At 42.1% G+C, this 27,881-nt stretch overlaps 1 protein-coding gene across 2 annotated transcripts in view; it reads right to left on the minus strand.

Moving 5' to 3' along the window:
- Nucleotides 1-27,881, minus strand: part of OPRM1 (opioid receptor mu 1) — a 43,738-nt gene that overhangs the window by 13,034 nt on the left and 2,823 nt on the right. The window contains exon 1 of one of the 2 annotated variants that reach the window (XM_030945782.1): nt 9,429-9,876. The exons of the other annotated variant lie outside the window; for it this stretch is intronic. Within the exon in view, the coding sequence (XP_030801642.1) occupies nt 9,429-9,742 (314 nt within the window). The 5' untranslated portion in view covers nt 9,743-9,876. Of the gene's footprint in view, nt 1-9,428; nt 9,877-27,881 lie in introns of those variants that run through there. 2 annotated transcript variants of the gene reach the window in all.

Consider the following 27,881-nt stretch of genomic DNA (forward strand, 5'->3'; position numbering starts at 1 on the left):
AAATTCATGTTCTTCTTGCATAAATGACTTGTTAACCAAATGAAGAATCATTACGTGCATACATTAGATTAGTTGAGGTTGCCTTGGGTGGCAAGATTAAAAACATGTGAAGTATGCCTAGTTGAATCAATTTAATTTTTTTTTCTCCCATGACTGTTCTGGTGCACCTTGTATATGCAACTCAAAAAAAGTAGGAAAAGGGGATTTTTTGGCATGTTTTCTTGAGATATCAGGTACTTTCAATTTTTCTTGAGTCCTCAAAGCTTTGAACAAAGTCAGGACCTACTCAAGGTGGTCTGTAAAAATCTGAAAAATTTTTCTGTCTGCCAGTCCAATTTAGTTTTAATATTTAACACTGAAATGAAATCTCTCAAGCCACATTCTGGAAAGTACCTTTGAGCTAAAGGGTCTCAAATGAAGGACTTTACTGAGGTCCATCTATTTTATTATCCTTTTCTTCCCACAGTAATGGGTCTCCACAGAGTGAAAGACCCATACTGTATCACAGCCACAGCTGAGACGTGTGCTGTGGCAGGCTGCAACCTATTAAAAGTTTTGAAGTCATATATATTCTGGATAGGTCTAACCTTCCTGTCTGTGAGCACATGATTTAATTACCTTGAAAACTTAAGTATTTGATTTTTCTATTAATGGGTGCTTCTGAATGCTTTTTCCTTAAGCCATTTAATTTCATCTCTGGCTACAAGCAACATAAATTTGTGCACAACCCTATAGGTTATTAGGCACTAAGGCCACCCAGATTGGAAGTGCCATCTTGTGGTTAACAACCTCTGCATCCTTTTGATATATATTCTACTAAAGAGATCTTATACAAGGCTGCAATTCAAACATAGTAAGCCCTGAGTGAACCAAACCAACAGCAAATTGAAAAACTAAACAAAACCTTAAGCAGGTACAATAGAGCTGAAAGCGTTCACACTTGGTTGCAATGAAATTGTGCAATTTGCATCACATTCACTTACTTCCTGCACCCATCCTGAGTTTGGGAGTAAAGGCTGAAATGGGGGAGTGAGGAAGCTTTTGTTGCCTTTAAGAAAGACAGAAGCAGTTGCTGCTTCCTCCTGCTAGTCTTGCATCCTGACTCCCAGCACAGTGCTACCCATTCACTGCTGTGACCTGTCATGGTGGTTTAATTAGGGATGAAAAATACTAGGCATCACTTAGGTGTCAAGGCATGACATCCTGAGGGAGTGCAGTAGATTTAAGATCAAAGTGTTTAGTTATTTGACATACTCAGTCATACTTCACATACATTGTTCTAGAGCAGCTTTCTCTCCTTCCTTCACTCACTGGCAAGAGGTATCCATTTTCTGAAGGAGTCTGAGCATGTATGGGGTCAGTGTGGGCCTGAGCACAGGGCAAGGAACTGCTGCACTGTGGCTGCTCCAGTTGCTACCTCTTTTCTCCCTAGCAATTTGTTTTCCTACTGCTCTGTCACTTTATTCTCCTCCATGGTACAAATGAGATTTGGCCAGAATGTCACCAAACTTTACTTCCCTCGGGTTATTTTGTTAGCCTCTTTGACTTCCCAGCTTATCCCTTCCTCTCATCAAGACAGTGCCAAGGCATGTGCAGATGCAGCAATATTTGCTTACAGGATGGAGGAGAAGCAAGCAGCACCAGCTCAGGGCCATTTTTCTCGTACTCAGACCCCATCAGGAATTTATCTCATACCTCAGCTTTGGGAGAGGGTGAGCGAAACAAGAGCCTTTTAGGCAGAGTCACCTTTAGTCTTCAGTGCCAGTCTTTTGGAAACTTATGTGGAGTTGTGAGGGCATCTGACTCATCCTGTTTTCCTCTGATGGACTTTGGACTAAAAATGACTTGCTGCTGTCTCTGTGGCTCTTCCCGATTTTATTTTTTTTGGCTACAAAAGGCATAACATAGAAGTTTTCTTTCTGCTATTTAGTTTAGGCCAGTGAGTTTAGTCCCTGCATGGAGAAAATAAAACAAGCTTTCCCCAGACATCATAAAAAGCTACTTAATGATAAAAAACAAATGACAGTAATAAGTATGCTTCAGTGCCCAAGCAGTCATCTGCTGGTACACTTCCTTCCCTTCCAGCCTAGTTGAACAGGGGGAAAATTACCTACCAATTATTTCAGAACTTAATCTGGCCTGTTTGTTAAACCACTTTTATTTGAGTCTCTGTTTGCCTGGGGCTGAGGCATATATGGGTCTCCAATAAAGGTCATTGCTTTTATGGTTATTGTGTAACATATCTCTCTGAAATAAATCAATGGTGCTAAAAAGGCTAACTTCAATATATTTCCATTATCCAGCAGCAGGTGCTTATTGTTGAAGCTTTTGCTTTGCTAGGAAGACATATAAAGGAAAACTGTCAGTATATTCAATTTGACTTTTTCTCCTCTGCCTTCAGGGAAGTGTGATTGAGAGTAAAACTGCTGACTACACCTCTGCTAACAGATAATGTGGTGACATTTTCCTAGAGGGAACAAGTTATCAGCTACTTTGTCTGGTTTCCAGGTGCTGGTACACTCCTCCTGATCTGTAGATTGATCACCTAAGATAAGGACTGTACATGAAATATCCCCGATCAGCAGGGAAGCTGGCAGGGAAGCCTTTGAAGACAGTTTTAGCTCCAGTAGATGTGAGAGATCCCTAAAGGTGTGGTAGGGAGCAGCAGGTAATCAATCCCCCTGGTCAGAGGGTAGCAGGGAGGTGGCATGAGGCTGGAGGCCAGGCCATACACACTGTATGGGCCAAAGTAACACCAGGTATACAAGGTATGGCCTCTTGCATGCAGGAGATTGGGATCTTCTGGTGAAGCTGTTGAGTGTGATCTGTAAAGGAGTGACAAAGGTCGACAAAGGAATTAGAGAGAATAAATGTGGAGGAAGGTTTGCCTATGATATGGGGAGAAGGGGAAAGCAGGCAATGGTAGAAGCTGGCATGAGAGGAAGAAGAAGCACAGCTACGTGTTATGTGAGAAGACCAAATCAAAAGTACTGAAATCATGGACTCAGTCTCCACATGACAAGGATGAGATTGAGTCTGAAACTGTGGCTCTGAGGGAGTTACAAACACCACAATCTTAAGAGAGTGATTTGGGCAATTGGCTCCTTAGATGATTTTTCTATAGGGGCAGCATATCCCAGAGCTGAAGATTGGCACTGTGACAACTGCTGCTCCCTGCCCCCCCTTAAAATAGAGACTTCACTCAGTTGGAACTGCTCCACACAACATGATCAGGAGGAGATGTTCCATTTTACACAAACATTTTTGTTCTGAAGTTTTATTCTTGATCTGAGATACCAGATCTTATAGCTGATAATTGGACACTTCTCAGTAAGAAGGTGGAAAAAATCTATTTCATGTCCTTCACAGTTATTTGATTAGCTATGGTGCATCGTCATCCCTACCTTTTTTCATCATGTAAATTCAAAGGAAAATATAAATAAAATTTAGAAGTGTTTAACATTAAATGAATGAATGCGAATGCTTATCACAGCTTGCCTAAACTGTGGAACTCCTTGATAGTGAACATCATTAAAAGCCCACTTCCAAAAAGGACTAGAGGTCTTTGAAAGATAATTATAATATTCCCACTTTCAACACCATAAACCCAAACTGCATGACATAAACCAGAGAAGACACAGATGGTTATAAAAAGAGCTTTCTTTGAGATTATCCTAAGCACAACAATTCAGAAAATAGTCGCTTTTGGATTTTTAAAAAATATAGTTACAAGAGTGAATTTGTATTTTGAAGAGAATTATCAAGCACTGAAAACTTGTTTTCACTTAGAATCATAATGAAAATAAATATTTTTTGAAAATGTCTGTAAATGAAGATATCTACAACAACCATCTTATAACACCTAAGCTTAAAAATAACCAAATTGGAATCTGTAAAAATGCTTCACATATTTGTTTTGAAGCAACTTTGTTTAGTAGTGGCAATATTTGTAACCTTCTTCTTCCAATCTTATTTTTGATCCTCATTTTTTTGGGGAGAATGTTAGAAATGTCCACAAAAAGACACTGAATAAATGCTGATGCAAACTGCATCTCAGAAGATCTCTGCAGTCTAAAAGTCTATTAGAAGGATACTCACACAGTTTTGCCCCTAATTTTTTTCCACTCTGTGACTAAACACCAGCTGCTGGCTATGGCTAGAAAAGAGGCTAGTAAACTAAATTATGATCCTGTGACATTTGGACTTGCACCATGTTATGTTTGAGATTTTTGTAACTATGTCATCTTTTGATCTAGAAAAGCTATAAAAGCTTATCCACAGTGTTCAGCAAAAGTTATGCTCAATGATTTGTGAAAACACTGTAAATAAAAATGAAATAAAGCAGTACTTCAGGATTATGTTAGCTAAATAGCTCATTAGTCATCAGCTTGCTAGTAATTATGTAATGTAAGCAATAAGTGCATACAATATTTTCTACTCTTACTGAAGCCTTGAAAAATTGGTAACTTTTGATTATTTTTATAAAGAAATTTAAAAAAAAGAGGAAGTGTTTAACACTATTTTTTCATGGGAGCCATTACCATAATGTCACTCCAGGAAAAGTACAGTGGGATCAAACAGCTTTGTACAGGCAAATAGAGTGAGAAGGGTTGTTTCCTGCCCAGAACTGCCTGGTGGTAGGCACTAGCAGAGCCAGAGGGTCTGTGCACCTGGGCCTGGCACGCTGTCCTGTGTGCAGGAGTTTACTGGGACTGGGGCCAGGCACAGGCTCTGGAGATGAGTCTGGGGCTGCAGAGCTCTCACTCATCCCTCAAGTGTCTCTGCTTCCTCAGTGAGATGGGTGTTACCGCCAGGCTGCAGCCTCATGTATTTTTGGTCAAATTTTCATCATGTCTGTAAAAACATAATTTAAAAAAAAAGAATATAAAGGTATACATTCCATTTTATCTGTCTGCTTTCCTTCATCTTGGGGGAGGGAGGGGAGCTGCTTGCTAGTTAAACATTTACCCACTAGCAAAGGTTGGTAAACTCTGTCACAAACAGTATGCAAACAGGGACACCTGCCTTTCTGTAAGGCAGGATGCTGAGGGTCACCCCCTTGCTATGCTGCTGATTTAATTCAGCTCCTCTGCTGCTCCTGCCCAAGAGTGCTCCCTCAGTTCTGTCCCCAGGTCTCCTCTGGCTGGTGCTGTGAGCTATATTAATTCATAATTGACATGACTGGATAAGGCTGCTGAGGCTTTCAGCTCTTAGCGGAATCTTTGCAGTCAGTGGAAGAGGCAGGACACCCACACAAGCAATGCTGTGCAAATGCAGAGAGGTACATGAGGCTGTGGACAGCAAAGAAAAGCAGGAATTTTATGCACTTCTTGGTTACTATGCTCCCTGATCTGTGCTGCTACCAAAGATGCTGAAGGTCACCTTACATACAGCATCCATAACACCATGTCACCTTGCAAAGAACATATTTTTTAGAAACACTTGTTTTGCTTCACCCACTTTCAAGCTTGAGATAATTTCCAGATTTTTTTTTCCTCTCTAAAAGGAGTCTACTCTTCTGTGCACATGTGTGAGAATATTTATTGCTCTGGGATATCAATTATTTCTACAACTGAAACTTCAACTCTAAGTCTGTTCTACTTAACAAAACAGTTTTTCTGAATTGTGAGTGAACTCAGCTGAACCAGAGTTTTCAGTGCTGCACAGTCTTTCCAGATTAGATGATGCTTCAGCCACAGCTCTTTTTTTCAAAACACTATTAAGAGGCTGTTTTGAGACACACAGAAAGATTTCTCTGATTTCAGAGAGGGATTTCTTTGACTTCTTTTCCTGTTTGCCTTTTCTTTTTCTTTAAAGCGGTGTAATTATTTACTCAATGAAACAAGACATTTCCTTCCTCTACAAAGGATCGTGGAGAACCTGACACCTCTTTCTTTATGGTATGTGAAAAATTTATAGCAAAACAAATGAGGAATCACTCTGAACTTGAGTGACTTCAATGGCTGTTGGTGGAATTACATTTCTCCCAGAGCATTTGGATTATGGAGGACTGGGGCCTCTGTGAGCTATTCCTCTCTTCCAGACCTGCAGTGCTTAAGACTTTCATCTAGGCTCTATTGCAGCTTTCTAGCACATTGCCTTAATCACAAGGAATATTGTTATTTCCACTCTAATTGTGAGACTAATATCCCACCGACTCAATGAGAAAGCTGGAAAAGCCTTTGGATTACTGTGTAAATTAATTCAATGCCACATGGTACTAATTGCATACTGTCTTCTTGTACTCCACAGCAGGTAGAAGTAGCATTTGCTGTTGATATAGCCATAATGACATTGTATTCATATTAGTAATTTACACTTACACAAAGCACGCGAGGAAAACAGATAATAAAAATTATCTATAGATTTTTTCAGATTACAGGAAATTCATGGCTAGCAGTAAAACCTATTAAACTACTACTGCTGTCACTTGAAGGCATTTTTTGGTACTTGAGAAAGGGAACACTTCAGTGTTAGTAACAGGAGGTTAAGCCTCACATACTACATATAAAACATCTAAATATTAATTCAAGGATGAAAGCATTCAGCTGAATAGGAACCATCTGGAAGGATGAGAGTGGATGAGAATACGTTAATTATTATGTAATGTGTATAAATTGGAAATCTTGGAATGCATTTGGTCAGTCTGCTTTGCAGGAAGAGCCTTCGTTTCCCATTGATAATCACAATACATTTCTAACTCCTCCTTGGACATATCTACTTTCTGACCTCAGTTTGCCCCAGCAGAGATAGCAGGGTGGCATTGTCTATGATAATGACAGTTCCCTGCCAGGCCAGCGCTTGCACAACTCTGGCTCCAAACCCTTGGATTTGCCTCATGTGGAAAAATTTTAAGAGTAATAATGTTTACAAGAATGATATAATTATTTTAAAACTATTTCCAAAGAAACCAAGCATGAGATGTTAGCATGCAGTACACTTGATCTGAAGTCACTGTTGCTTTCACTGGGGCTGGACTCTGAAAGGTGAGTAGGACAGTTTCAAACATCTAAGCACCTACCTCCCAACTCCTAGTATTTTCAAGACAAACTAGGTACCAATACTACTCAAATTCGTATTTTTAGTAGCCTCAATTCCTCTCACAATTAATTTGAAGTTCAATGTTTTGTTCTTCCTGAGCAGGCATGACGGGAAAGGCAAATAAAGAAGGGGAGTTTTATATGATGACAAATTCAATCCAGTGAAACTATGGCCTCTTACATGTAGTTGGATGCAAGGAGGCATGAATGTGAGCACATTTCATCATATTCTGTGATTTGAAACACTTTCAAGCTAGTACAGCTTGCAGCAGGAACCAAATTACTAAGTTCCCTCTTGCTGACCAGATACACTACACGTGCAGAGAAGCACAGAAAGGGAATGTATTTTTATGCTGCTTAAGCCACAGATGCTATTCAGTCATTAGCATATAAAGTCCTTGTCATCCCAATTGCTAAACAGCTGCAGTGCAAACTGGGAAAGAATTCTGTCATAACAAAAGCTGTTCATGCACAGGAGATGTGGGGTTTGCCCTAAAATTCCTGATGGTTTTGGACAAGCCACTTAATTTGTGTTTTCTTCTGTAAAATGAAAATATATTTTTGCTTTCTCCGATTGCTTCTGGCTTTTGTTTGTAAGCTGTCATCTCAGGGAAAGTTGCTTTCATTAGATAGGAATCTAAATACAAGTGCCTCATTAGATTTGGCTTTGTGGCACAAGTGTAATTCAATTAATTACTGTAAGAAATATGAACCTAGTAAGGGTTATGCCCAGGATAATAAATACATAATTTCAGGGACAAGCTGTGGCATATTTCTCTGCTGACAGCTATCCTGTCTCTGTTACACAGTGCATCTGCTTTTCCTCCCAGAGGAATGCATTCAACACTGCTATGGTGATTGCAGTCATGCCCCCACTCAGAAGCCTTTCTGCAGATGTATCCTCACACAGACAGCTTGCGTCTCAGACTGACCAAAACCACAAGACAGAAGACAATCTCCCCAGCTCTGTGCATGCAGCCTCTAAAGCACAGTTAAACCACAAGGCTTCTGAACTGCCCTAGTCTGAACCACTGATGGGTATCACTTGTGTTCCCCTGGGTCTACCAGATGCACAGGCTTTGCAGTGACATCCCTAACATGTGCCGCATCCTCCATCCTGCTGCAACACCCCACGGTGACCGCGACCCTCACCCCCAGCTTTCCACAGCTGGCGCTGCTTGCGCTGCCCCCACGCACCACAAAGCCGCCCGCGGCCGCTGGTTTGCCAGGGATGCCAGGAGACAGCCCCGGCTCCTGCGGCCCCGACTCCTCGGGGAGCGCGGAGCTCAAAGAGAGAACGGACGCTCCAGACGGGGGGGTAGAAATGGAAGTGCTGGGGATGCCTCGATAGGAACGGAACGCGCCCCGGGGCCACCCCATCTTCCCCCTTAAAAGCGCCCGCTGGGCTCTCCAGGGCTCAATGGATGCTTGGTTGGGAACGACGAGCAGCCACGAAGGGAGATGAGCTCGGTCGGCCCCGTCCTGTCCCGCTCCCGGCCCGTGGCTCCCGGGAGGTGGCAGTGTTCCCCCACGGAAGCCACCTGCCCACCTGCCCAGCTCCAGGCAAGGGAGCCTCTTTCATCTCCCGCTCACTCGTTTTCCGCTCATTTACGGGCAATGGATTTATCGCGCGTGATCTGATCTGTAATAGCCCCACTGGGGGCTTTTTCTCTTGCGGGCGAGAAAGTTGCGAAGTGCCGCAGCACAGCCGGAATGCCGGGATTACAGAAAGCGGTGGCGATCACGGCATACGTATTTATACACGTGTATACGCATGTATGTCTATAAACATACATAAATGTATTTCAACATACACATATAGATCTAGACATGAGACAGAGGATCTCCAAACACGGCCACAGAGAAGCAGTGCCATTTACATTTTGTTCGTGCATTTGGGAGAGGTGGGTGGAAAGACAGGTGGACGCATACCGGCTATCCGTGTTAACACCCCGTATCCGTGCACCACCCCATGCCCGTACACGCTCACAGGCAGTGGCTACAGTCCCTTTAAATCCTCGCTCCTTAGGGGACAAGTCCGGGATTCAGGCCCCGTCTGCCAGAGCCGCTCGCAGAGGTGAGCAGCTCGGAGGGTCCTTAGAACATCCTCGGACGCGCAGCGGTTTCTGACGGACCGGCCGCCTCTCACTGCTCCACCGCAAGTTTCTATTCCCCCATCACCCGCTCCGGCTCTTTATCAAAAGCCTCCTTCCCTTTCCCTTTCTTGAGCCCGTCCGCAACCCCAGTGCGCCCCTTTGGGCGCTGGCCGGCGGATGGGGACCGCAGCATCCCCGCCGGGACACCGTCCCGCATCCCGGCTCGGGGCGGCGGGGTTCCGCCCCGACGGCAGCGGCCGTGGGCTGCGGGGCGGGGCAGGGCGGCACTCACCTGACGATGACATACATGACCAAGAAGTTGCCGAAGAGCCCCACAACGCAGACCACGGAGTAGAGGGCCATGATGGCGATGGCGGTGACCACGGAGGGGCCGCCGCCCGCGGGCGCGCAGGGCCCGCCGCCGCCCGCGCTGCCATTGCCATTGCCGCCGCAGGGCTCGGAGCGGTTCCAGCCCAGCGCCGCCGAGGCGTTGCCCCAGGCCGGGCAGGGCGGGCGGCAGGCGGTAGCGTTGGCAGCGAATGGGGCTTCCAGGGCGCCGGCGAGGAGCGGCGCGGACCCGTTTCCCAGCAGGTAGGCGACAGCCATGGCTGTCTGACAGCCACGGCCTCAGCGCGTTCCCCCGCTCCCCGCGCCCCAGGGACGCCCGGCGCGCCGCGCTGCTGCTGCCGCGGTGTCGGCGAGGCGACGGCACCCGCCCGCCCCGACGGCGCGCCCCGCCGCTGGCTGCGGGCACATGTGCGCGGCGGGCGGGGCGGGCCGGGAGGAGGGGCCGTGTCCGCAGGAGCGGCGGGAGCCGCCTCCCCGCACCCGCTGCCCGCCGCCCGCCGCCGCTCCTCCCCGGCCGGCGGGACGCGGTGGCGGCCGCCCCCAGCGGCGAGCGGGGCGCACCTGCGCGGGGCAGCGGGCGGCGCGCCGGCGGTGTTCGCCTCCCCTGCGGGTGGCACTTGAAGGCTAAGCGCTTAAAATGTTCCTTTCCCCAGCGCCACAGGCATCGGCGGCAAGCATGGAAAAGAGAGAAGCGGAGGAGACTGACTTGGAGAGATAAAAGGCGGTGCAGAGAAAGGAGATCAGTGCGCGACTGATTATCGTAGTGAGACAGGGGTCTTGGCAAAACGATGTCCTCCAGTGATTATAGAGATAACAGAACCCTGTGATAAAATGTGACGAACTTTACGGCAACACTTTGGGAGGGGTGGTTGTGAACAGAATTATCCTTCAGAAATTACTCGGATCTCATGGATCCTTAGGATTTTCAGAGAACCTTCTGTTCAGAGCTCCAAGAATGTTCTCCCCCAGGTGTTGGTGTGATTGTTATCGGATGTGATAACACAGATAAGAACGACATCAAAACCGTTCTCGAGCCGTACATTCATTGTTACTGGGTGCTTAATTTGCACACCGTTTGTTTTCACCGGCACCTTTCCCTGATCACTTGCTCCAAATGAGTACAGAGGTGCAGGACTGCCTGATGGCTGATTATTAGGACTTAGCTCATTTACTGTCTCACTAATGAAATCAGAAGAGATCCCTGGTAAGGCAGAAAAAAATATCTCCTGGTGAACAGGAAGGTGACAGAGTAGCAGTGATTGCTCCCGCTGCCTCATCACGGATGCACACTTATTCTGCTCACCCTGTGCAGAGCACCTCCCACTATTTCAAGAGTGGTAATGACAAAGTGGAGAAGAAGCAAGTAGCAACCTAAGAGAAAGATACAAAATCCCTGGCATTTTAGTGTCAGGATTACCTATGTGCTCGTGCCTCAAGCAGTGGGAACCAGTGCTGCTCAGGGCAGGTAACAGTGGCGGAATTGACCACACACTCTTTCAATGTACATCTGATAATTTGTGCAGAGGAAGAAAAGGCAGTGGGAAAGGGGTGTCACTGGACTTTGAGAGGGATACAGATATGGAGAATTTGTATTCCTTTTTTCATTCTAAAGGGAAATGGAAGGAGAAGAAAAAGGAAGCTATTAATGGGCACTTTCGGTAGATAGCATGTGTTGCTTCATGGCCAGAGAGAGTATTTTCAGCATTGTTCATTGGCTAGGAGAGAGCCCATTTAGCATTGCATGTAGGATGAGTTTTAGAATAGGAGTTATTTTTGTCTCTGGAAAAAGCTGTGGACAAGGGGAAATGTTAGCAAGAACTCAGAGATTTTACATGGTCAAAGGCAGTGCCTCTTTATCCCCTGTTGAAGTATAGCATGTACACAAAGCAGGAGGAACAAGGCTTTAAAACTGGGCTTTTCTCAGAGGCTTTCATCTCTGTATATGTGCGCAGAGTGTGGGAGCCTCTCTCTGTGCTTGCCCTTTGTTACACCAAAGCCATCAGAAGAGTTTAAGGTAAGCCACAAGTACACAATTAGTATTTAGCCCTTTGAACACAACTGTGCCTGGCTGTGGAAGAGATGGGGAAGATGGGGAGCAAAAATCAAGGCTGCTAGGAGATCCACTCCATATCTTGTGTCATAGCCAGATTTGTATCATCCTCACTATCAGAAGACTATGCATTAAAAATGACATAAAAACTACATTAAAATGTCTTTTAAAAAACCCTTAAAAACAGATGCCCAGGTAAATTGAGTGCCATATACAAGTCTTTATGACTGCTCACAGAAAAGTGATTGCACACAAAAAAATTATTATGCCCCGATAAATCAACCTTTTGGCAGGTGCAGATGAAATCGTAGGATGCAGAGAGGGCTGGCAAAAAGCCCTGGGAGTTGAGCCTGTTTAAGACAGGCCTCATTAAGCAAAATTTCAAGGTAGGGGAGTGATAGTTAAATGCACTTCTTTGCGATGTTATTACAAGTGTCATTTCACAAGGACATAGGCAATGTGAAATAAATGTTTAGAATAATGCTTTCAGATGGTAAAGATCATTTTGCGCGTAATAATGTGTGAGACCCTTTCTTCAAATAATTTCAGATAATATAGGACTGTGTAGCCAAGATTCTGGTGAAAGGGTGTTTGTGAAGTTGAAGACCAGTAACTCCTTCCTGATGGTAGTACTTCTGATTTTTCCTTCCTCATTGAAAAGAAGCAGTCTCAGTCATTTGCATTATTTCTTTATTCACAGATCACCTGTGTCTCTCTAGATTTTGACAGTGACTCTGCAGATAAGGGCAATCTGCAGAGTGGCAAATACTATATCCATTAGTTGAAAATAAGTACTTTAAGTTTCATCATATCTGAGTTCTTCTGCCCTTGTAGAAAATAAAATGTCTCTTCAAAGTTTAATAAATGTAGCTATAAGTGATAGCTTTTGTACTTGCATAACAAGTCTGAAGGGTGTCAGTTGGACCACGCTGATGGTTGGTCTAGATGATCTTTAAGGTCTCTCCCAACCTTGACCATTCTGTGATTCTGTGATATAGTCTTCAATTTCCTTATCTGGCAAGGCTACAAAGCAGATTCGTGACAGTTTAAGGACTGTATTAGCTGTCCTTGATAGCTATATTCTCAACTATCCTTGACAAACTAATAGTTTTACTTTTGCTGAGTTGGAGCTACATATTGAATGAGAAGAATGAAAGGCGTTCCAAAAAAACTACCACGTAGTTAATGACATAAGGGTCTAGAGGAAGTTAGTGTGTGATATAATTTAATACAATAGTAAGGGGAACACCTCAATTCATATAATCTTACATTTTCTAGTTTTTAGGTATTTTGACTCTGCAAGTTCAATTCTTGGTCATTGATTAGGCTTTCCAAATCCAGTAGCTTAACAGAGGGGAGATTGCTGCAGCTCTGTGCTCTTAGGTCCAGCTAATAGCCAGACTGGGCTTGTATTCCCAACAGTCGTGCCTGCAAACACCTTTATAGAACCCACACATAAACATATACACAGAGCTGGCCCCACAGACCAGCAAGGACACAAGCAGCACTAACAGAAACACAAACTGACCAACAGCCTCACCCTGCTCCCTTATGGCTGTTCAGGGTGAAAATGTTCTAGTGGGAATATATATATGTGCACATGTACACCATATGGCTCTCCCCAGTGAGCACCTGGATCAGACACTCAGTCTGCCCAGTAGCTGCTCCCTGCATCCCAGCTATTTGCACATGCACACAGGAGCCCTGAGGCTGCAGCACCACTCAGGCTGTGCATATGGACTCACGTTCAGACACCCAACACACACATGGGGAGACACACTAAGGCCTCCTAGGAACCATCCTCAGACTCAGTGTACCCAGTATCCCTCCCTTTTCCTGCCAGTGTCTCCTGCTCCCTTAAGCATCTCGTGGCACATTTTTGTGAAATCCCAAGATACTCTTTTCCTGCATCCCATATTGTGTCCCACATTCCTAGCAGTGACACCCTACAGACTGGAAGGTGCTCCAGGCAACTTCTCCCCTGTGGTATTGGTTATAGTGCTTGGCCCATGGGGCTGAGGCTCCCCTGTGACAGCCTGGGGACAGTCTAGGGAGAGATCTCATTTCTCTGATGGCATTATCGGTGTTCTCCCACCTGCCCTCGTGTCCTGGGGTTCCCTCCTGTGTGAGGAGATGGGTCCTTTTTGGCATGGTGGTTCCTCTGGTGGCTCCTGGAATAACCATAGCAGAGAATTATTTAGGTTCCCCCACATGCTGCTGTCTCTGTCTCTCCCTGCATGTGTGCAGGTACAGATCACATAACTTAAGAGTAATCTCTGGCAATCTCACTGCTAAATACTGATTTCTCTAATGTGCCAGAAAGGCAGCATTAGGCATACACAAAGGATGCACCTGTTGGAGAAATACTGTCCACAGAGACTGACTACTCTGCCCACTCACAGATGGTAATGTAGGGAAAAATATTTATGTGGCCATAAAATTGGCTTTTCCTGAAGGGAGGAGATTCAAATAGATAATTTAAATACAGTTATATACTTCTAGGAAATCCTCAGAATGCACTAATAAAATATTTGTTATGGGCCTCACAGGTTCCACAAGGCATTCAGAAATAAATGGAAAACTCTGAGCCATCATAAATTGCCCTGTGACAAATATAATTTCTAAACTACAATGTAATGCCACTTTGGTAGCACTAAAAGTAGAGCATTATGTGACACTAAGTAATTGCCACCCATTACTTGATTAATGAAATTAAATAATACAGTGTGGCAAAATAAAGAGCTGACTTTGATTCTTGGAAGGGGAGGACACTAGCAAAATCTCTATAGAATGGGTAGCGTGATATCTGTCTTTTTGATTTATCCATGTGATTTTGTTTTGAGAAATAAATTATTTTCAAAACCAAAAGGAGAGGGAAAATGAAGGATTATGATTTTGAGAATTTTCCAATCTGTGTTTTGGTTAATTTTAGAAATGATTAAAAGTTACAGAATTTAAAATCTGACAAACTCTACTTATTTTCAAATGAGCAAATAGTCTCAATTTCCTCCTGTGTGAAGTGTGAGCTTATGATTCTTTCCATAAACCCAACTGCAGGATTTTGTTTCCTGATGTGTTTATCAAATTTAACATTTCTTTGCCTCTACCTGCTTACATTTCCAAAACTTTTTTGTGGGCATCCTATATGGATCTAGTTTTAGGACTGCATTATTTATTCTGTTCTTCAAACTCATGTCCTGTTCCTTTTTAAATCTTTCCTTGTTTATTATTTCCTTTGCTGTCCTAACAAGAAGTGATTAAACATACATTTGATCTATCATAGGGAAATCTATCCAGTGTAACCCTGCTGACATAATTGCCATCATTCATGTTCCCATATGAATACTTTTAATGGGAAATAATGGGAAGTTTTGAAAAAATGGATAGTTTTACTTCTAATTATTCTTGCATACAATGTTAAAAATGATGTGCCCTTCAAATATCCTGTTTTCTCCCTCACAAAAGCACAAGCCAGAGCTGAGACACCACTGAAATGAACGAAAATAAAAATTCAGCACACCTCCTCCCAGCCTTTATCTCTCTGTTTTCCACATGCAGAGGAAGCCCACTTTACCACCATATCTGCAGTAATTTGTAGGGAGATAATTTTAGAGGCTCATATAAATCATGAAAGCAGTGTCCTAACAAACAATACTTGCAAAGGCGCTGGGAACACACCCAAGTGGGAGCAATTACCTACAGGCATGCCGTGGGCTTTGTTTTTTCAAACCTTTCCACAGTAAGTGATACTGCAAAGTGAATTAATCTCTCTTTTGTCTTCCCAGTAAGTATCAATTAGTGTAAAATAAGGTCCTCTGTCTTCCAGCTCATAATTGTTGCTTCTTGCTTGATTTCTCTGCTCTGACAATTGATACTCAAAATGCTCTTGAAGCCTTTGTGTGCATTCTTGCTGTGTGCAGCATGCCTTGCTTCTTTCAGAATGGAAGGCTGCCTGTTTTTGTGAGACAGCACTACACTTTAAACCTTGCACTTAACAGATGTAAGACATAAGTAGGGCTAGAGGCTAAGCAAAGACAAACAACATGAAAAGAAAAGGCACACTGGAAAACTGGAATTCCATAAAGAGTCTGATGTCAATCTGGCTTCTCATAGCACCAGGCGCAGTTCTAGAAAAATCCATGCAAATAAAGACAGAGGCTGAATCTCATTTTCTGTTATTGAATAGTAGGAACAATCACCTTGAGATGTAACACAAGTTCTCCAAGCTCAAGTCATCCTTTCAGCCACTAAAGGCCAGTTTGACCAAAAGGTTTAGATATTTGGTCACCGAATCACTTTCTTTCCAAAATGTAAAGTTCCATACTTTTATTTGGCTGCCATGTGCCACTAGATGCTAAATATTTTGTATTTACAGTGTTCACTGGAATAGGCATTGGTGTTAAAGTTCTCCTCAGGAAGCAAAGCATCTTAATTACTGAACTGGGAATTATCGTTGTCCCTTCACTGTGGCTAAGTAAATGGTTAATTATCCATAACTAAATGGAACAGCTTCCAAAAAGAGAGATCTTTTTTTCTCCCAGTCTCCCCTGAACTATCATCTGCTGTTTAAGCACTCAGCTAAAAATTGTGCTTAGGTCCTTTTCATCCCATGAGAGATGAGAGCTCAGGCGTTCCATCTTCTTTGCAGGGTGTCTTGTTCTTGGGGTGCATATTAGGACATATGAGAGAGGAGGCATAGGAGCAGCAGCAGCAGTGATTGATGAAGTGACATGGAGATGGACACCCAGCAGTGGAAGGAGTTGTGTCTGTGATTTCAAATTTCAGGTACTGGGTAAGGTACTGGGGAACTTATGTCCAAAGGATAAATTCTGATTTTCATGCTCAAATTCACTTTATCACTTGCAAATGCCTGCTTTAAAGAAACCTTGGGGTTTGAACTCAGCCCACACAGTGCTCTATAGATGACTGTCGTGAGATAATGACACTGTCTAAATAGAGCGTCTTAAGCAGAGTGCTGGTGTAATCTCAGTTTAGATTTATGACAGAAAGCATGGCACTACTCCTTCTCAGGTTGTTTACTTGCATTTGTCCTTGTCATACGTTTGACAAGTGTTTGAGTTTGCATCTTACAAGTATTGCATCTATATAAAACACAAAAGAAAGACACTTATACTTTTCCACTTATTTTTTCCTAAGTGTCCTGGTTTTAGCTGGGATAGAATTCATTTTCTTCTTAGTAGCTGGCACAGTCTTGTGTTTTAGATTTAGTATAAGGGTACTGTTGATAGTGCACTGGCATTTTGTTTGTTTGTTGCTGAGTAGTGCTTACCCTAAATCAGAGACTTCTCAGTGTCTCATGCTCTGACAGTGAGGGGGTGCATAAGAAGCAGGGGGAGCACAGTCCAAATGGTCTAAATGGACATTCCATACAATAAAACATAATTTCCTATATATTAACTGCGAAGAGTTGGTTGGGAGGGGATAATTACTGCTTGGAGATGGGCTGAGCATTGATGAGTGAGTGGTGAGCGCTTGTATTGTTCATCACTTCATTTTCCTGTGTTGTGTTCCTCTTTCTCTCTTTGTTCCTCTTTCTCCTTTGTCTCCTGGCTCTGTGGTATTAGTTGCCAGCTGGGGTTAAACCATGACACTCAGAAAGCAGAATTCTCTTGGTATAATGATTTTTCACATGTGGCTTGCCAGTTCATGAGCCAAGAAAAGGATGAACTATTGTAGCCTTGTTCCCACACCTGGTGAGGGGAGACATTGAAGGAGGGCAGAGTTTTCCTGGTTAATTTTTCTTGGAAAAGTATATCTGCCCAGCTTATTTCTTTGCAGCAAGTACAAGAGACAACACACGAACAGGTAATAATCTTGGTGTCACATGGCATAGGATTTCATTGGAACATGGTGATGTGCTATTGTATTCTGAATGCAGTATTTGTATTGTGAATATGTGCAAGCATGCAGAGACTCTTCTCAGTGCGTTATTAAGGCTCTTTATCAAATGCATAACAGAATCAGCAAGCTACACAAATTAGATGTCTGAGTCATAGTTTTCACATTTGCATAGGAGGGATAATAGTACTACTTATGACAGGATGAAAGGTCACAAGCATGTCCCGTATTTATCTACCTATTTTTAAGTAACATAAAATCTAAAATTTGAAATTAACTTTTATTTCTGATTTTTCTGATTTATGTTCTTTCTTCCTTCCTTTTCTATTTTCTTTTTAGTTGCAAGTAGTCTGCAGTTACTAAAAAGAGAGCATAGGAGATGATTCATTTCCAAACAACCACAATAGGAGAAAGAAATCAACTTGAAGTGAAGATTTCACACTTATCTGTATAATAAGCACTTCCAGTTTCTCATCAATTAGTGATTGCAAAAACTAATTTGCAGTAGGATATGACATATAGGAAAATGACCTTTAATTTGTCACTAAGATTCTGAACGCTAAGAGCCACTGGCAATAGAAAGGTGTCCTGTTGGGGTACAATGACATTTGAAGTGATGGAAAAAAATAGTCCTAGCACTCCTACCCCTGTAGATTGTGGAAATTATTGTTTATTGGAATTTCTGTTATTTCAAACTAGTTCAGAATATCTTTTCTCTCTTTGATTTCTCCCTTCTATGAAACATCTGTAGTCTATTAGGTTAAGATCTCTTGTAACCTCTGATGTGTGACTTTGTTGTCTTTGCCTGCGAGAATAAACAAAGTGAAGAAGCATGTGCATTTTGTGCCTGAGGTAAATGGGAGCACATATGGGGCATGCAGTGGAAAGTTGTGTGATGGATGACTGTAAACATGGATATTGTAGTTGCATAATTATCTTTTAATGTTTTATGTATTTGAAGTGCTTGAAATGATAGAGTAGTAGTATCCATGGTAGCCTTATTCTTTTCTGGTTTGGATATGCCATGCTTAGCATCACATTCAAAATTCTCCTTTCTGGATGCATTATCTTTTTGTACCATAAATCATTTAACCATAAAGAAAACAATGGGACTAATTTGTCTTTGATATTACTGGACTAAGTAAGGTATAATTCTGATGAAATCAGTGGAGCTTCACAGGGCAACAGGAACTTGAGGAAATAAAGACTTGGTTATGGTTACCTAGGGGAACAGATTCTGCCTGGTCTCTTGATTTACTTAGAATGCAAGTTCTAGGAGGTGGGGAAAAATCTTCCTTTTCCTGTAAGTAAATGTGTAGAGTGGTAGAGGGCCAGGGAAAAGAGTCATGGCAAAGGAGGTCACATGAAAAATAAGGAGGTCATTTGTAACAGCCAGCATGGCTTCGCTAAAGGCAAATCATGCCTGAAAAATTTTGTGGCCTTCTACTGTGGAGTTACAGCAGGGACAGATAAGAAAGGCCTAACTGACATAATCTTCCTGGACTTGTGCAATGCATTTGATGCTCTCCCATGACATCCTTGTCTCTAAACTGGAGAGACATTGTTTTGATAGATCAGCTATTTGGTGGGTAAGAAATTGGCTAGAAGGTCACAGCCAGTGAGTTGCAGTCCACATCTCAATGTCCAAGTGGAAAGCAGTGACACGTAGCATTCCTCAGGAGCTGGTACTGGAACCAGCACCTTTTAATGTCTTTGTCAGTAACATGGACATTGGGATCGAATGAACTCACGGCAAGTTTGCCAATGATATGGAACTATGTGGCGTGATTATCACGCTGGAGACAAGGGATGGCATCTAGAGGGACCTTGACAGGTTTGGGAGGTGGGTCTGTGCAATCTTCATGAAGTTCAGCAAGGTGAAGTGTAAGGTCCTGCACCTGGGTGGGGGCAATCCCAAGCAAAGTACAGACTGGGTATAGAAAGGATCAAGACTGGGCACAAGGACCTGGGGAGGTTTGTGAACAAAAACTCAACATGCACTTGCAGCCCAGAAAGGCAACCACGTCCTGCACTGCTTCTAAAGCAGCATGGCCAGCAGGGCGGGGGAGGTGATTCTCCCCCTCTACTCTGCTCTTGTGAGGAGTGCCCACCTGGAGTGCTGCATCCAGCTCTGGGGCACCCAGCACAAGAAAGGCCTTGACATGTTGGAATGAGTTCGGAGGAGAACCATGAAGATGATCAGAGGCCTGGACTAGCTCTCCTATAAAGAAAGGTTGAGAGGATTGAGATTGTTCAACCTAGAGAAAAAAAGGCTCTGATGAGACCTCATAACAATACCTTCCATTACCTAAAGGGAACTCATAAGAGAAATGGAAAGGGACTTTGCACAAGAGCATGTTGAGATAGGACAAGGGGCAATGGCCTTTAGCTGAAGGAGAGTTGATTTAGGCTAGACAGAAGGAAGAAATTCTTCACCATAAGGTAAAGGCATTGGAATAGATTGTCCAGAGAAGTTGTGGATGCCTCATCCCTGCAAGAGTTTAAGGCCGGGCTGGAGGGAACTTTGAGTAAACTGGCCTAGTGAAAGGTGTCCCTGCCCATGGTGAGGGGGTTGGAACTAGATGATCTTTAAGGTGCCTTCCAATCCTAACCACTTGTGATTCTATGATTCTATGTTTCTGGAGCCTTGGCCTCACAGAATTGGCTTGCCTGGGGCCACACCACTTCGTGCTGCATCCGTATAATGACCCATAGTGGGAAGCTGTACAATAGCCACAGTTGATGGTATAGCTGCCGTACAGGGATAGCAAATGATGCAGGAAGTGGAGAAGAGAAGAAATGGATGATGCTTTTTGGCAGAATTTACTGCAGGTACTTCAAAAGAGCTTGGGGCACTAGTATTACTAAATAGTCAGCTCTGATAATAGGAGAGAATAGTAAATTCCTGACTTGTATTTTCATTAATGTTTCAGTGAATCTGAAGCAAAAGGAATTTTTAGCCTTCTGGAATAAACTGCTACTGAATTCCCTTTGCTTTATTTCAAAGCAATATGCTGACATTTTTCACTTCCTGCTGAAGTGTTTATATACTGTCAGATAATTTCTTGATTCTCTCTTGGAAGCTAGTACAGTTTACTAAGAAGCTGAAGGCTTCATTACATCTTTTATGTGTCTCAGAAGGGTATTACGAAGTTCAATTAACATTTGAGAAGTGTTCTGCAATCCTCAGATGACATGTACAGTGGAAGCATACAAAATTATTATTATCCATTAAATGCATGATTTTTGCAGTGTATCTTTCATCAAGTTACTCCTGGGTAGAAGTGTTCTCTTCTTGGTTAGAAGACCACTTGAACTTGTGCAGCAGTACTGGCCAAATATAACATTAGTGGGTGTGAGATTTTGCAGCTCACTGAAATCACTTACAATTGAAGGGAGAGTGACAAATCATTGTTCAAGACTTCATTTTATAAAAATGTTAACAATTCTCAGTCCCACATCTTGTAAGGACCTATGAAGTCATTGTGAAAGCAAGCATAAAGGAAAGGAAGTCTAGGAGGCAGGAACCACGATCCACAATGCTATTGTGAATGTTTCACTTGCCAGACAATGATTACCTTTGCAGTCCTCTCACAACTCCTAAGGTTAAGTGTCGAGTATGCAGAGTAATTAGAAGATGAATTCAGAGTTCATATTGTCTTTGTAAGGTTGTGCCTGGATATGGCAGACTGTGGGAGTATGGGTTGCCAAAACCTTGACATTTCATTAGTCCTAGAATGAATCATTTGTGCAGCAGAAAGGCTGAAGTCAGACTGCCCTCTTTGAATGAATACATGTTTTTCATATTCAGGTATTGTGAAGCTGGTTTCAGAGCACCCATAATTCATTGTGTACGAATAGGACAACAGCTTTCCAATAGCACACTTGCTCAGTCAGAAAGCCCTTTGGATGAGGCTCCCAAAATGCAAGGGCCCAAGTGCCCAGGAGAGCATTGGACCATCAAATTATGAATGGGATTAGGGCACAAGCACAAAACAAAATGTAAGAAAATGCAGAGTGTCCTTCAGCTATAATACAGAAGATGCATTTGCAGATGAGAATCTGTCTTTAATAAATAATTCAGCAAGCTGGTGAGTTTATTTCTTCCCTTCCAGGTCCTTCTAGGAAAACTTTCTTTTGTTCATGAGTATCATAAGAGTGCAGCAACTTCCAGTTATCGCTTTTGTTATGGCACCTGCTGTTATTCCAGCCCATACATATTGAAATTCCCTTTCTGCCAGGAACTGAAGAAATAGTTCCAGTTCTGTAGGATGCACTGTAGAGCTACAGTGAGGAGAAGTAGTGGCAGAGTGGGAAGTGCATTGAATCATGTGCAAGAGGCATTGCTCTCTCCTGAGGAAGCCTCTGTCTTTCTGTTTCCTGTGTCCATGCTGGACCTCAAAAATACCTAACACGGGTTCCTCTGTTAAGTGTCCAAGTAAAATGAGTCTAGTCTTCAATTTAATAAATTTCCAGGGAATAACTTGCCCATGAGAACATGTAATGACCTATGCGCTGGGATAAGTAGAAATTTTTGTTGACTAAAGCCATGGAGTTTATCCGTCAGTTTATTTGTATCTATTTGTTTCCTTTTATGGTACTGTAACAATAAGGAACATATTTTTTCTCTGTTGGGTGTAAATTGACATAGGTTTCTTTCAGACTACAGTGCATGCAGAAAGGTAAGAAATCCTGAACTGGGGCTGGGCACATTCCCTATCTGCTGCCTTGTCAGACAGCTCCTTGCTCGTGGATCTGTCAGCATGAATTCAGATCCCAAACCACGCCCTCACTGCGCTGAGTGTCCACAAAAGCACAAAAGCACCTCCCTGTTCTGGCAGGGGCACTTCAGAGGCGCCAGGGCCGGCTCCTTACTTGTTACAAATGTTACTTGTTACTTGTAAATATTCCTGGCTACTTTTTCTGCGGTGGTCTGTAAGCAGCACTAGCAAATAAACCAAGGTGTATCAATCACCATATCTGTTGTCAGGTATTAGTGGATGATGTGTCTTCTCATCATAAATATATTTCTATTTTTAACTATTGATTTGAACTTGTCTTTGGTGGTATAGAAAAATATGAGTAGAGTAGCTTTATGCAACAGCAAAGACTTTCACTTTTAAAGGAGCGAAGGGCTAATCTTGTCCCAATGTGCTTTAAAAATACCCATTATCTTCTATTTGAAGTATTTGCTCTTTCCATTAAATATTTGCATGTCAGAGGCAATGAGAGATGATTACTAGATGTTTCCAGTTGTCTTGGGAAACAGATTTGTGCCCTGGAGGCTGGAAGCTTTTCCCCTTTTTTCAAAAGAGGCTCATTTGTAATCCCAGAATGGTGTTTAAGGATGTACAGGTATGGGTATTATCAATGTTCATGTTAAGTGATCTTTGATAAAAAGATGGATCTTTATTTCTATTTCAGCCTTAAATCCCACCTCCTACAAAGACCACAAACTTTGTGACTTTGTTCTAGCATTAAGAGTAGAAGAAAGGGGAAAGAAAGGAGGGGAAAAGAGAAAACAGCCTACCTGTGGAAAGACATATGTATACAGCATGTGTCTTCCTTTGTATGGTCCTCCAGATGGAAGAAAAGACCAACTCCCTTTTCTTCCTCAGAAATGTCTCTCTGGAAGGACACTGTAAATGTAGTCAGAAGTCTATATTCCAAATTGAAACCTTGGGGGCACGAAAAAATAAGTGACCCAACCTGATATAACTAATTTATGTCTCAAATAACTCCACAAATTGAGACTACAGGCTGCCTTCTCTGCCTTCTCAGTCTGGCCATAACACTACTTTAATTTGGAATACCTTGTCCTTATGTTGAAGCAAGATTTGGATGTAGTTTAGAAGTCCAGCAGCTAAGGAATAATTCACTTTAAAATTGCTTAATACTGAAAATTTCAATAATTTACTTTTAAATGTATCTTTTCCTGTCTCCTTCAAAAATTCCTTGTTCCAGCCTAAATTTCTCAAGCCCACACAGAATCTCTGAGACACACAGAGTAGAAATTCATTCTCTCAGAGAAGCTTACAGTTTTAAAAAAATTACTTTAATTTCAGCTGTATACATAACCTGACATTTTAAAATTTGCCAAGAAAGAATATCCAGAAAAAATAATTTCACGTGGAGCAAAGTTTTACTTTCAATTTGCTATTTTTTTTATCTATGATTTATTTTTGTTAGTCTCATCTGCTCTAATGGAAATTTTAAAATTAAAAGTTGAATCAAAATTAGTTTTCAGCACAGTCATGATGCTCTGTGAAATGTTTTAGTAATCCCAGAATCTCCAGTTCAGATACCAATACCTTTTGTCTCTTTCTATCCTTCCCTGCCATGAGATTCACTGTGCTCTTCTCCACATGGAATGATCTTTTAACTCAGCACCACGGTGCTGGGACTTGCTGTTGTTTCTCCCATTATATTCAAAGGGTTGGAATGACATTAATCAACAAAATGAAATAAATATTCAAGTTCTGACCCTCTCCAGTGCAAGTCCCAGGGCATATCTTATCTACTGGCTTTTAGACATTAGTACCTTCTCTGTGACCCAAAGCAGCAGAATATTTAATTGTGCATTAACAGCTAAAAAAAACCAAAAACAAAAAAACAAAAACAAGAAAAAAAAAAACAGCTTTGGAAAATGTGGGCCAGTGAATTTGAATTAGAGGGATCAGTTTTGGTATGGGCTTTCTCAGTGGCCAATTCAAACAGGGTGGAGCTCAGTTCCTTGAACACAGACATCCACTGCCATTAAAGATATCCTTTAAGGTGTTCATCTGGTCTCCTGTTGAGCCTTCAGAGTCTTGTGTCATTGCCACCACGTGGTGTCCTTAGACAGTAGAAGAATCCTGTCCTTAGGGTTTATTTAAAGTGAATCAGAGCAGCAGTTTCACTGAACTCGGGGTTAAGCAGATGCTGAAGTTAAGATACCACCTAGTGACATGTTTCTGCAGAAGTCAGACCACTGCAGGGCTATGTTTACTTGGAAAAGCCAGAATATTATTCATGATTCACATAACCACATACTGAGTAAGAATATAAAGATGTCAGCCTAAATTCTGACTTTGTTAGTCATCAGTAGCAGGTGCTGGCTGTAACACAATAGTAGCAAGACCAGCATGTAGTAGATTTTCTTCTGGTTTCCATAAGTTTTCACTTAAGATCTTCCCAAGACGGAGGATATCCTTGCATTTGCTAAGATATTACTTAGCCCTTCCCTTCCCTTCCCTTCCCTTCCCTTCCCTTCCCTTCCCTTCCCTTCCCTTCCCTTCCCTTCCCTTCCCTTCCCTTCCCTTCCCTTCCCTTCCCTTCCCTTCCCTTCCCTTCCCTTCCCTTCCCTTCCCTGGAAGAGTTCTTGTTATGAATACCATAATAATGAGCTGTAATAATGCATGAGGAACTGTCAGTGAGCCTTCCCTGGCATCTATTTGTAACCTTGGGTTTTTTCATAGACAAGTATGGTATGTTAATGCTATTTTATACTGTCTGAGAACCACCTACACCTATCTCTATCCTTACACATTCATCAGAAAGCCACTGTCAGCTGTAAATAACAACAAAATTGAATTGAAGGCATTTTGCATTTAGCCCTATCTTGTCTGAAATACATTAACACCCATCTGTACTTAATGTAATATTTTCAAATGTCAGTGTCTCTTCCTCTACCCATGCATCACGACTGCCAGTAGGCAGTGCAGTTAAGGATAGAGTTCAATTATTTCCAAAGATATGGCACTATAATATAAGGTATGCAGATATTTTCTACAATGATTCATATTCCTTCTTGTATGATTGTCTGCTCTTTTTGACTACTGTTTGCCATCCACTACATATGCACTCTTAACAGTGACTTGCTGATCTCTAATTTGTTTTCCGATTAATCTGAGTTTCCCGACTGCTGGCATGCAAACAAGCACACCCATTATCTAGCTTGCCTCAGTATACACTGCACATCTAAAACTATCTGTGTGAATAGTTTCTTCAAAGGAAATGCATTTTCCTATTCATAATTTCTGCAGTAAGGGAAGGTGTTATGTTGGTTTGCTAAAGATGCAGCTACTCTTTGCTCAGCGTTGTCCTTTACCATGTCAAAGCTGAGTGAATTTGCTCAGCGTGTCCTCATCTGCTGTTGCATTAGGAGAACTCCTGGGAAAAGGCATGAAAAGCCAGAGAGACTTGGGGTCATAAAAATATTTTTGTCAAAGAAAACAGTGTGCAAAAACAGAAAAGCAAGCTCTCCTTTTCTGTTTTCTTTTTTTTTGAAGAAGAAGACTTAACACTTCCTTTCTTTTTCTTTTTTTTTTTTTTTTTTTTTTTCTTTTTCTTTTTCTTTTTCTTTTTCTTTTTCTTTTTCTTTTTCTTTTTCTTTTTCTTTTTTTTCTTTTTTTTCCTTTCCCTTTTTCTTTTCTCCCTATCTCACAGGTTAAGGAAAACTGTGTTTGAACTGCTCGTCTTACCTAGTTTGGTTTCTCCTCAGGAAGAGAGTGCTGTTTACTGCATGAGCAAAAACCCAGTGAGCGATTAATTTTTAGTGTTATTTGAATTGCTCCCTGGATTGGAGGAAAAAATCGAATCTGTGGGCATGTTTTGTGAATGTTAAGCAAACTGTGACCTTAGTTGATGAATTCCTGATACGCAGTTCAGCCACAGAAGTATTCATGCATTCACCTCCTATTTAAATTACATGCTTTAGGTTAATTAAATCAGGACTAGATCTATAAACACCCAAGATACGCAGTTCTTTATGTAGCTTTATTCTTTATGCATTTAAACCAACTCTTCTAGCAAGCCTGTGGCAGTTACTGCCAGATAATGTAGGAAATAATACATGATAACCACCGGGGACAGAATAAGATGTAAGTAGCACTGCAGCATTTATGAGTAACTGTTTCAAGTGGTTTGTGTCAGCATAGCTCTAGTTAAGTTGAAAATCAGATGACTGGAAAACTGACATGAGAAAATGAGGTGAGCTAGGGATTTCCTCTGGAAAGAAAGATAGTGGAATTGGCTTGACTGCAAAGACTGCAGTCTACTTATATTTTATCTTATTTTGCTAAGATGGTATCCAATTGCCTATTGTACATTAAGATGATTTTATATTAGTGAAGAAGATAAGAAAAGAATAGCCCTTTGTGAAGGTAGTGCTGCTTTGGCACTGAATTCATATACATGCTGAGTTTCCCAGAAACTTTCAAACTTTTTTCTGATCTTAGGAAAAGTTTTCACAGAGTGATAGAATATCTGAAGGTGGATGGGACCCACAAGGATCACCGAAGTCCAACTCCTGGGCCTGCACAGGACTACCCCAAGAATCACACCATGAGAAGGAAAATAAGAAGAAGACTCAACAGGCAGACTTTTGCTGCTGACGGTTCAGTCCTTCCAAAGATTTCAGGCCAAGGCTTTTTTGGAGAACAGGATGGAGCTGGTTCTGATACCTGGGGAAGGAATTGCCACATGGGACAAAATCCGAATTTCAATTCAACTGAACATGGTGACACCTGCAATATCCTCATCAGTACGTGACAGAAAAGTGCTCATAGCATGCCCCCACCCCTTATGAAATTTTAAACAATGTGCTAACAATATATGTCATACATCTGACAGTGTATAAACAAACATAAGAAATGAATCAATGTTTTTCTTATGTGCAAGTAATTCCCCTGGAGATCAAAAAGCTCTCTGCAGACTAACTGTATGTGGGTATTGACCACTAATGGATTATTCAAGGGCTAGTTAGGCTTTCTGTGGATATAATTTTTTGCCATGTTTTGGCAAAATAATTCTAAAAGGAGAAGGAAGTGCTAAATCCTAGGCAGGTTCAAAGAAACCTGAAGTTTGTGACAAGAAGAATGTTGTAAATTCAACATTTACAGTTTGTTTAGTATACCATAAATTGAAGAGCAAAAGAAGTTCATCTTATGCTTGATTTCTGTAGAACACCTGCACAGTTTTTTTGATGGTTGTGAAATATTGAAAATGGGAAAAGGAGACTTGCACTCTGCTATAGCTAACTGTTGTGCATGACTGAGAGATAATACAATATGGAGGTATATGTGTTATAGAAATGCTATAGACAGCTATAGGCAGCTGCCTGAGACTATTAAATAAAACAATTTGTATCCAATTATCATCTGTGAGCTGCTAGCTGTTTTTCTCTCATCTGAGGCACTCTATCCAACAGTGTGGCATTCCCATTTTACTGTAAAATAAAGGAATCCATATGAGATCTCATTGAAGGTGCTCCTCCACCTGTCTAGACTGAGGAGTTTGGTCTTGTGAGCAATTTCAGAGCATGATGCCCAGGTTGCAGGTGACACTGCAGGAACCATTGCTTTCTTTCCAAGTTGGTGCCCATTGCTAAGCAAGAGCTCCCTGATTACAACACATATGTAAAGTTCTGCCTCTCCTGACATCACTTTCCATTTCCCCCTGAAAAAAGGATCAGTATTTTTCTTCTCCAAAGATTGTACCTTTGTTGTT

This window comes from Camarhynchus parvulus, chromosome 3 (assembly GCF_901933205.1).
Source record: "Camarhynchus parvulus chromosome 3, STF_HiC, whole genome shotgun sequence".
Lineage (NCBI taxonomy): Eukaryota > Metazoa > Chordata > Aves > Passeriformes > Thraupidae > Camarhynchus > Camarhynchus parvulus.